This window comes from Electrona antarctica, assembly GCF_951216825.1.
Source record: "Electrona antarctica genome assembly, chromosome: 11".
Lineage (NCBI taxonomy): Eukaryota > Metazoa > Chordata > Actinopteri > Myctophiformes > Myctophidae > Electrona > Electrona antarctica.
This window is the reverse complement of record NC_136792.1, coordinates 41,121,506-41,132,017: the sequence shown is the minus strand read 5'-3', so window position 1 is coordinate 41,132,017 and position 10,512 is coordinate 41,121,506. Positions and strand designations below refer to the sequence as shown.

Here is a 10,512-nt window from a genome sequence, read left to right as displayed (position 1 = left end):
TCCGTCACCCTCAGTAGAATGTTTTGAAGAAATTAGGACAATATCAGTCGCCAGAAGTTAGAACCAAGGACGGGTGTTTTCAATGAATCTAACATGATTTAAAAAAAAGTATAGGAAAGGGGACATGTCTGATAAAATAAATATCAAATATCTAAATGCTGAATCAAGCAACTTAAAAATTGTCTGGGGTTCTCACAAACCTAGGGTAGACGTTAAAATAAGTACCAAACACGTTGAAATGTCCCTTTAGTGGTTATTGGTTAATGTCGACCCCTGCTTCATCTCCCCCCCTTCACAAGAGGGTGCTATCAAGTCCTCTTTCAGGGTCGACAGGGTCTATGCAGCAAACAGTACTGTATAGAGCCATGGCTGAGTGGAACAAACTGCCAGCTATGATCACAAAAGAAAAAACGAAATCCAAGTTTCAAGAGACAATTGAAGAGGCATCTTGAAACCCAAAGACTGTAGGGCGCTCGAACGGACACGCATACACGTACACGCGCGCACACACACACACACACACACACACACACACACACACACACACACACACACACACACACACACACACACACACACACACACACACACACACACACACACACACACACACACACACACACACACAGTCCTGTAATGTCATTCATGTCGAATGTCATGTTTTTATGTTCTGGAAGATTAGCTGCTGCTATGCACCAGCTAATGGGGATCCTAATAAAACTCTAAACTCTAACCCCCCCCCCCCCCCTGCAGTCGGATGCATTCCTGACAGACCACCAGAATGCGGCCCAGAGGGTCCTGGACGGCATGAACTATGTCATCCAGTCCGTGTCAGATTACGGCACGGGCCCCACCAAGGCTGTCACCGCCTGGCTCACCGACCAGGTGGCGCCGCCCTACTGGAGACCCAACGTCCAGATCACAGTGAGTGAAGCCACACACAGGTTCTTCCTCCTATGCATGCAAATTGTGATTGGCTGGAAAGAGATGATGTATGATGATAAGAGCGCCCCTCACTTCACACGGGTGTGATTTTATTACTATACTTGTGAGGAGGACATCAATATTTTAGGAAGCCTATTTTATGAATGCCATATGTACTTCTTTTGCCTTTTTTAATTACCGTACCGAAAAATACCAGATCTATTGGCTATTTTTCGGTGCACACGCAGCTACGTTTAAATCAGGCATGACTGTATCTGTAAACCCTACATCTAACTTCTAAATGTCTAATCCTAACCACAACCTGAATTTTTTAACAATCATAAACCTAACTCTAAAAAATGTTTTCAACCATAAAACACAAGTATAGTAACACACACACACACACACACACACACACACTTTGTGAGACTAATTGACTATTACGATATTGATTGATATTAATTCCCTAACCTCTAACCCTAAACTTCAAGTGTCACCATTACATGCCTAACCTAGGTTATACATATAACCCTTAAGTCAAGTCCTTCCTAACCATAACAGAAAAGTGATGACCAGCAAAATGTCCTCACTTTCTGTATTTGCCTCTTTCTTCACACACAACATTTAGTCACTGTGCTATAATCTCTCTGATAATTACACATACCAATACTAATTAATGTTAGTATTATTGTCTCTGTCGGGTATAAACCTCATATGTCCAAAACTGTTACTTTTCAGGATTCAAAAGTATCAAAAGTATCAGATCTACAAGCTCGAAATGCGCCGCAATTCGAGCTTGTGGGTCTGCTTTTAATACTTTCGTGTGACGCTCTAGTATGATCAAGTAGGGCGTTCATTTACAAAAAACACAAAAGGTTAGAATATGGAGAATAAGATTCTGCTTGACAGCATATATCCTCTCCTAGATGTTCTCCTGTTCTTCTACAGTATGTCTCAACCATGCACACTGCTCTCCCTTCCCCTCTCCTCCTCGCCAGGCGTGCCATGGCTGTCAGAAGGTGTTTGAGGAGGCGGACAGGAAGCATCACTGTCGTTCGTGTGGCGAGGGTTTCTGCCAGCCCTGTTCCACCTACAAGATGCCCGTGCCAGAGAGGGGCTGGGGCAACGCACCCGTCAGGGTGTGTGGGGGCTGCTTTCGCCAGGGAGGACCGGCCGTCACCAACAACCAGGGTGAGGAGACGTATAGACCAGTCAAACGTTTTCGCGTCAAGGACCGCCAAATAGGCACGGGGGTGAAATCAGCTCTCAACGGCTTCTGACATACATAGTAGGGGTTGGCCCTTACATCCAGCAGCCCAACCCAGTAGTCAGTTTGAGTAGCACGAAGCCACGGGTGAACGTACTGTATGTACTTTGTCGGACATTAATAACCCTACCCCAAACCCTAACCTCAGTCTTAACCGGCCATGTATGTTGGACTCCGTCGCACAAAAATCTGTGAGGCGACAGCGCTACTGACTCACAGCACATTCTATTGGAGCGATGCGTCTCCGCTCCGGGCTTGTATCTAAACTATACAGCTTTATTAAATTGAGATCATAGAATAAACTAAATGTGAAATACAAGGTTTCTGCCCGACAGCAATGATATGGATGTTAGAAATAGGTGGGAGCCTTTCTTTGGGAAGTTTGTGGGTTTTTTCTTCATATTTTCTTTTTATATAATTTATTTTATGTGCGGTGTATGCTAGGCTGGCATAGAGACACACGGGGACTACAAATTCCACGCCCCCAAATGAGACAGTGTCCCCACTTCTGGTCCGTTTCAACTGTGTACTGCAGCTGCCAATGCAATCCCTATGAGAGGCATCATAAAATACCCTAATTTCACTGGTTCATTACTGAGGCTGTAGCGATTTATTTTGTGTTCTAATAAAGTGTCCCATATGTTTGATTTGTCCTTTTCAATGTCACATACCTGCCATCTCAATATACATCCTACAATGTACTATAATATACTCATCAACAGCATCTTGCAAGACTATTATTAATACTCATCTGGAGAATTCACTCACTTCTCCATTTAGCTGGGTTATTTTCCCATGCAACTATTCAGCAAAGTTAATTATACAACAAGTTGACAGCGGTAAAACACCGTCGGAGCTCCGCGGTAGGTATAACATATATAGTAAGCCCATGACATGTTCAAAATATAGAAAATGAATAAAATCCGCACATCCAGTCGAGTAAGAGTCTTTGTTTAATGATCAAAGTGCTCCGCAGCAGCAGTCATACCAGACAGACAAACGCGTTTCGGCGCGCAGGCCTTCGTCAGTGTCAAAATTGGCTACCAACGGAAATTACATAGCTATATAGAATTATTTTGTTCAATTAAAAGGGACTGTACAGCCGTGTCTCATTATTAAAGACATACATAGTAGTGAACATACATATTATTATAAGAAATCAATGTCTCATTTCAGAATCCACATTACAAACAAAGTTATTCATAGAAAACAGTTTAACACCAATTCTTCATTTAGACCTTTAGGAAATACAGTGTTTAAGAAATGGATCCAAAATGCTTCATGTTCAAAATATAGACATGAATAACAAAGTCAGTCGGGATCGGGATGTATATTGAGAATTCCACTCTTCAAAGTCGGCGCTCGTAGCCTCGTAAAGGCAGTGACGTCCCTTAAAAGCGAGGTTCTCTGTCTGCCGTCCCCCCTCTGCTCCGTTAACATTATGGGTAACTCATTCAAGTGGTAAATTAAATGTGAAATACATCCTCTATTGAGAAATCAACAATATATGTTGACAAAGACACTTCATACATTTGGAAACGTATTTTTATTCAAATCAATATAGTCTTCAGTTCATTTCATATTATTTTAAAAGTAGGCTAACTACAGTTGAATTTCAATGGACTTCTATGGGCTGGCCTGCAGTACACCGTGCCAATGGACCAGAAGTGGGGACGCTGTCTCATTTGGGGGCGTGAAATTTGTAGTCCCCGTGTGTCTCTATAGCCAGACTGATATCACTGCGTAGATATTAGTCTGGAATCTCGGTGTGGAACTTGCATTTCCAAAGGGCAAATTTAAACAAGAATGACTCGGTCATGGGGCCTCTGCCTCAGCTCACGGCTTCACGTTGCAGAGTTCAGAGTATGGGTTTTATGCCGTTCAGACTATGGGTTTTATGGGTAAGTCTCCCATTGGCTTCGAGGCAGCCAATCATGAAAACGTGTCCACTACGGTCGCTACTAGAGGTACTGTACTGTAGTAGCAAATGTAGTCCATGAGCTTTTCAAGCACCTGGCAAAACTCCCTCCATATTTGCATACTTTGCCCTGATTGTTCTCGCACTAAATCCAATCACAACTGAGCGGTGCCAGACCAAATTAGCAGAGGGCATTTTTGTTCTGGTTTCCAGGCTGTGTGTATGCAATTGTGCATGATGTTCTAATGCATACTGTCGAACCTCTCTGTCTGTGTGTCAGTGTGTAAGGTGGAGCCTCGTGGCCTGATAGCTCGCAGGGTGACCGAGGTGGCTCAGTCCACTCTAGACATGGTCAGCACAGCTGTGGACTACCCTCTCTGTGAGTATACAGCTCCATCTCACAATGTGGTTTTTTTCGTAAATTAACGCCATACTTGATCATTCTACAGCGTCGCATAAAAGTAGCAGATCTACAAGCTCGAAACGTGTCGCGGAGCGTCACGTTTGGAATACCCGCTGCCATAGAACTCAAACCACATCGCGCTCTGAAAGCAGTCACAGCTATTTTACCTTTCACCACCAAGTGGACTGAAAGTCACAACATAAAAAACAAAACGCCGACGTATCGAATAACTCCAAGGTCGCAGACTTCCCGACCGACCGCAGAAAAATAAAACATCCAAAGCTGACTAATCGGTTCAAAAAGCTTGAGCATGCTGTAATTCACTATTAGTCGACACGCACAGAAAATGACCTTGTCAGGAAAATAATCCCTTACATTTTTGATTGATTGAATACCTTATTAGTCAGAAATATAAACGGCATGTAGACATTAAGGCTAGAAGGATAACACAAGATTTGTTTCCACTGTGGTCCTATGTATTAATTATAATACATGTCATCAACAAATACAAACACTATGTACATAAATACAAACACTATGTACAAAGTAGGAAAATAGAGGTGCTCCGATCAGGTTTCTTGGGGCCAATCCTGATCACCGATAGATTTTCTCACGATCGGCTGATACCGATCTTGTGTGTATTGTGTAAGAGGAAAGTTTTAATATTTCCAAAATTATTATATGTCGATACCACGTCAAAACTGTTCCTGTGTGTGTGTGGGGGGAGGGGGAAATGTTTAGGCCTGTCACAAAGATGCAAAACGATATTATACTATACAGTATATATGATTGACTTTTATACCACTTAAAATGGTAAAAAAAAAGATCGCTTTCTCCAAATCACTGATCGAGTCATTTGGAGTGAATATCGGCTGATCACCGATCGGTGGGCGATCGATCGGAGCACATCTAGAGAAAAAGGAAAACACGCGGCAGTGAATGACACCTCCTTTCGAAGGGAATTTCCATTTACCCCTTGTGGTTTTTTTCAGACCAATTTGGAAAGAAACCAGTGACTTTTAATCCATATTTTGGTGGCAGAGTAGTTAAATGAGAATTTCTCCATGTTTGTTCAAAACATCCAATTGTTCCTTTTCATGTGCTTTCGACGCCTCCAGGTTTCGTGAAGGGTGTGGCGCGGCCGGAGTACTGGGTGCCAGACCAGGACATCGCCCAGTGTCACCAGTGTTCCAAAACCTTCACCCCCGCCATGTCCAAGCACCACTGCCGAGCGTGCGGCCAGGGCGTGTGTGGCCCGTGCTCCACGCACATCAAGCCCGTCCCCTCCCGGGGCTGGGACCACCCTGTCAGGGTGTGCGACGGCTGCCACGCACGCAAGGGCACCTTGTGACGACACACCTCCCCCATTGTGGGTCGTACAGCACGCCTTCTGGACTGGAATACTTAAATTCAGGGGCACCACACTTTTTAAGGTCCCAGGAAATCATCTTTTGATACTTAAGAAAATAACAGTTTGAGTTGACAAACAAAATGGTCGTGTTTTATTGGTTGACATTGGTTGGGAACCGTCACGGATGCCGTGACACAAGAACTAGTAGTGCTGAATGAATGAATGAATGAATAAATAAATGGCCACCATCTGGGATGACACTTCTGGGATGAATTTTCATTCTCCCGGACTGTCCTTTCGCGGTAAAATTGTTAATTGTCTCCAATTATAACCCTGAGAGAGTACAAATGGGACCAATTTGTATGCTCAGAGTTAAATGAACACTAGGAGATTCTACTGTGTAAGAGAAACCAAAAGTAGATCAGCACTGAAAGAAACAGGCGACGATCAATACGACGATCCTGAGGATGAAGCACTGTTGAACGAACCAGCAGTAAAGGAGCTGCAGAAGAATGCTGCAAGACGGCAGTAAAAAAAAAATATATATCTAAAGACGGTATATAACTGGACAAGAAGGGAAGACCGGGTGGAAAAACAATCATAACTGAACTTGTGACAACTTTCCCAAACAAACCCAGTAGGATAGGAGAGGTGAAAGACACTTCTCACAGCCTATAGTATACACTAAAAGACACTTTTATTGACAGATCTCACATAGTAGCACAGATGTAGTCCTCAACGTCGTAGACCGTGCGATCTGAGATGTCTACTCTACCAATACGTCTGGCTACATACATGTTTCTTACCAGTCTTAGGCCTACAATTCTTAAATGTTTTGTTTTTGTGGCTTTCGCCTTTAAAAAAAAAAAGAATTATGGAGGGACAGACAGTAGGCTGACAGGAAATGTGGAGAGAGATGGGGGGGTGACATGCAGTAAAGGCCGTCAGGATCGGGATTCGAACCCGCGGCACACTGCCAGACTGGATTACCAGCCAAGGTGCCTGGACCGCTGAGCCACAGCCCAGGCAGGCCTACAATTCTTGACTAAAACTGCATTGCAGAACCAATGGAAAGACCTTTGTTTACTACGTTTTGTTTAATTATTAGGTTTTTTTTTTCAAAAGAATTTCATAAATTTAAAAAAGGGAAGAAAGTAGTGGTGAAAATAGCAATTCTACAAATCAGCTATGTGATGTCTCCCGGGGAAAGACTTTGGCTTTTGAGCTAAAAGGTTTGGGAACCCCTTAGCCCATACCCGTATATTGAATTGAAACATCACCAGACGTTTGGCTAGGCAGATATCTCAGATGGTCTGGCTACGCGAGAACCAGCACAGAACCCACTGTTGCAACCCATCATCTCCACATCACGCCGATACCCTCAGATCTCAGTGACAAGTTGACTGACACAGGAAGGTGTCATGTCCACATGTTGCGCTGGGAATTAATTAGTGGTGTGACTTGAACTATTCCCCTTGAGTCGCGACAATGCACTGCATAATATCTTCGCTGTCGGGCAGAAACGTCCTATGTCTATATTCTAAGTTTCTAACTTTGTATTTTTTCTTTTTGGCAAATTTACTTCCGACTTGATAAAGCATAAAAAGTAGCAGATCTGCAAGACCAAAAACGCGTAGTTTTGGACATGAGGTTTCCACCCGACATTGACTATACAGTAAAGGCTTCCGAATGAAGCAAGTGATTGCACAAGCCTAGAAGTGAATGTGTGAGATGATTTATTTCTTATATTTGTATGCCCATCCCTGTCTTGCCTTGTTTTTGAGTGGTGCCTAACAGCTCCGACTATCAGCTATGTATGTCCGTCCGTCTGTCCCTATGTACAGTATGTATGTCCATTTTAGTTTAGTTTGTTCCAGTGCCTACAAAGGGGTTTTCCAGTTTTTCAGTGGCTGGCATGGAAGAGTGAAAACAAACAATTGCCAATATTTGGGAGGAAGTAAGTGTGGGTTCCTCAGTGGTGGAAAGTAACTATGTACATTTACTTAAGTAATTTGTTTTGGTATTTGTACTTCTATCCCACTACTATCTGGGGTCCAAATATTTTACTTTTGCCCGCTACATTTATTTTAAGACTTTAGTCACAAATCTACAAAGTAACTACTTTTGTAGATTTTCATTATTACAAAACATACATTATTAACCACTTTACATTACAGCCATTTGAAAACAGTTGATCTACAAGCTCGCAATGTGACGCATTGTGAGCTGCCATTTTCAACAGATTTGTATACATTTGAAAACTTGAAATGAAACATTATGCATATGAGTATTTTTAATTTTGGTACTTTTTTTAAGTATATTTTGATGCCGATGCTTTTGTACTTTTACTCAAGTACATTTTGAATTCTGGTCTTTTACTTGTTAAGTATTTCTATATTGCAGTATTGATACTTAAATTGGTACTAGAACCTGCGCCCAATTTTGGAGAGTCCTAGACCAGTGGTTCCCAAACTTTTTCATGTCAAGGACCCCCAAATTGACACTTATTAAAAGGTGTGAAAAGGTATGCCAGATAAAAAGATTTTCACAGCTCTAGCAGTGATTCTAAACCCGTTAAATTTCAAGGACCCCCAGTTTGACATGCATTAGTCTACGGACCCCCATTTAATGCCTTTTTTTAATCTCTGAGACCCTAATTTATATTGTAAAATCAATGTTAATTAAACTCAGAGTGTACAAATGGAACCAAATGATGTATCACTCTCAGAGTTACAGACCCATAAGGGTCCATTTGGTTCAACTATCATTTAGCTGGGGACCCCCTGGAACTCCCTCAAGGACCCCTGGGGGTCCCCGGACCCCAGTTTGGGAACCATTGTCCTAGACCACTGATTTAGCATTTTAATCTCTCAAGACAGAATCTGTCGGCACTACTGCCCTAAACATGTAGTGGTGTTGTTAGTAGGAATAAACACAGAAGCAACTGGAAGGAAGTGGACTAAGAAACGGGAGGAACTTAAGTTAAACCGAGTTGCCCCAGAGGAAAAAATATAATTCCCAGATTGCTGATGTTTTGACCCCCTCACCTGTATCTTGTTCAAATTTAACCAAACCCTATTCAAACATTTTCAAAAAAATAGCTCACAACAATGCGATGCATTGAGCTTGTAGGTCACCAGCTATTTTGAAAACCCGCAATAACTGTTTTATACCCTCAAACTCTGCATTCTAAAACCAGGGACTCTGCCTGGGTTCATTATTATTATCATTCACTAGACACTAGAGGTCCATATGCTCTGGAGCACATACAGTAGTTATGTATTTTTCCTGTATTTTTCCTGTCAAGGACACTGCTCTCTTATGGCGGTTTTGATGGAGGGTATAGGAGTTCCACTTTTTGATGGCTGGTGGTAGGGCATTCCACAATTTGGTGGCACGAATGAATTCATTCCCTTGTCTGTGCCTATTGTGACCTACTGTTCTGTGTTTCACATTATACACAAATGCAAGCAAGAGTTCTGCTGAACGTGTGTGTGTGGGGGGGGGGGGGGGGCACGGTGGTCACAACATTGCAACCATTCAACTGGAGATTTATAATTATATTTCTTCCTCATGTTTGTGTGTGAAACTAACCTACATTTTGCATATTCGTTGTTCATTCACAGGAAGCTCTTGGGTCTCTGTTCAAAGCCCAGAGGCATTTGATTTTATTACATTTGTGTAGCACTCAAAGTTCTTTATGTATGTTCACATATATTCATGATCATCCATGCAAAATTGTACTATAAAGATCAATGAAAGATTAAAACTATTCTGGGAAAACCATACACCAATATTTCATTTGTCATAATTTATATTGTTCTTCTGTGGGCGAAAGGATCATTGGAGAGCCCATATAAAAACCTTTAAATTTGTTTTCTTTAACATTTGTGTGAAAGAGGGAGTGTGAGTGAGCCTTTCCTGACCAGTCCATCTGGCTGGCCACCCAACCTCCCAAAGAGCCTCACCATCTTACCAGTCGGGCTAAACTGGTCAGTCCAACCTTAACTGGACGACCAACTTGACCAGCAGACTCCTAAGCTGGAGCCTGACTGGGGGACCAGCCATACCCAGGTGTCACTGAAACCAGCAAAACCAACCTGGCCAGTTTGTCCAGCCTGTTAAACCAACTAAAACCATCAACCATCTTGCTGTTCTGTGCTCTCTTTGTTTTTGTGTGTGTTTTGGAAACAGGTCTAATGGATGGTGTGAAATTACATTTCCAAGAGAACATTTTACGCTTTCGTATACCTTTATTTATTCAGGAAGGTCAGTTGAGAGTGAGACCAGTCTCTCGACTTTCCAAACTCTGACAAATGCTTGCATTGATAATGACATGTAGGCTAGTCGCCTATGCCCCCGCTCCAAATTGCACTTTGGACTTTATTAGAAACAAATTGAAATCAATCAATGTGATCTGTGACACTGACGTACATTTCATGTTGATACATTTCAGTCAGGGCAGCTAGGAATAGGATTCTATTCTGGGAATAGGTCGTTGATAAGACCACTGATGTGTACAAAATATAGGAGTTGTGTAATTGTAGTGACACTGTTTTTACACAAGAGGGCGCTAGAGAAGAATAAATGTGTCGTCTTCCTCCTCAGCGCTGCAGGTCCATCAGTCTATTATATCAGCTTTGCTGCTG

General features: G+C 42.4%; 1 protein-coding gene across 2 annotated transcripts in view; it reads left to right on the top strand.

Moving 5' to 3' along the window:
• Positions 1-9,631, top strand: part of LOC306931839 (zinc finger FYVE domain-containing protein 1) — a 26,655-nt gene extending 17,024 nt beyond the window's left edge. The window contains exons 9-13 of one of the 2 annotated variants that reach the window (XR_013791077.1): positions 754-924; positions 1,923-2,115; positions 4,390-4,488; positions 5,631-6,671; positions 6,879-9,631. Coding sequence is in view for 1 of the 2 variants with exons in the window: in XM_079513464.1 (XP_079369590.1) it covers positions 754-924; positions 1,923-2,115; positions 4,390-4,488; positions 5,631-5,863 (696 nt within the window). In the remaining variant the exon portion in view is untranslated. Of the gene's footprint in view, positions 1-753; positions 925-1,922; positions 2,116-4,389; positions 4,489-5,630 lie in introns of both variants that reach the window. The other variant, XM_079513464.1, reaches the window with a different exon arrangement.
• The last annotated feature ends 881 nt before the right edge of the window (positions 9,632-10,512 follow it).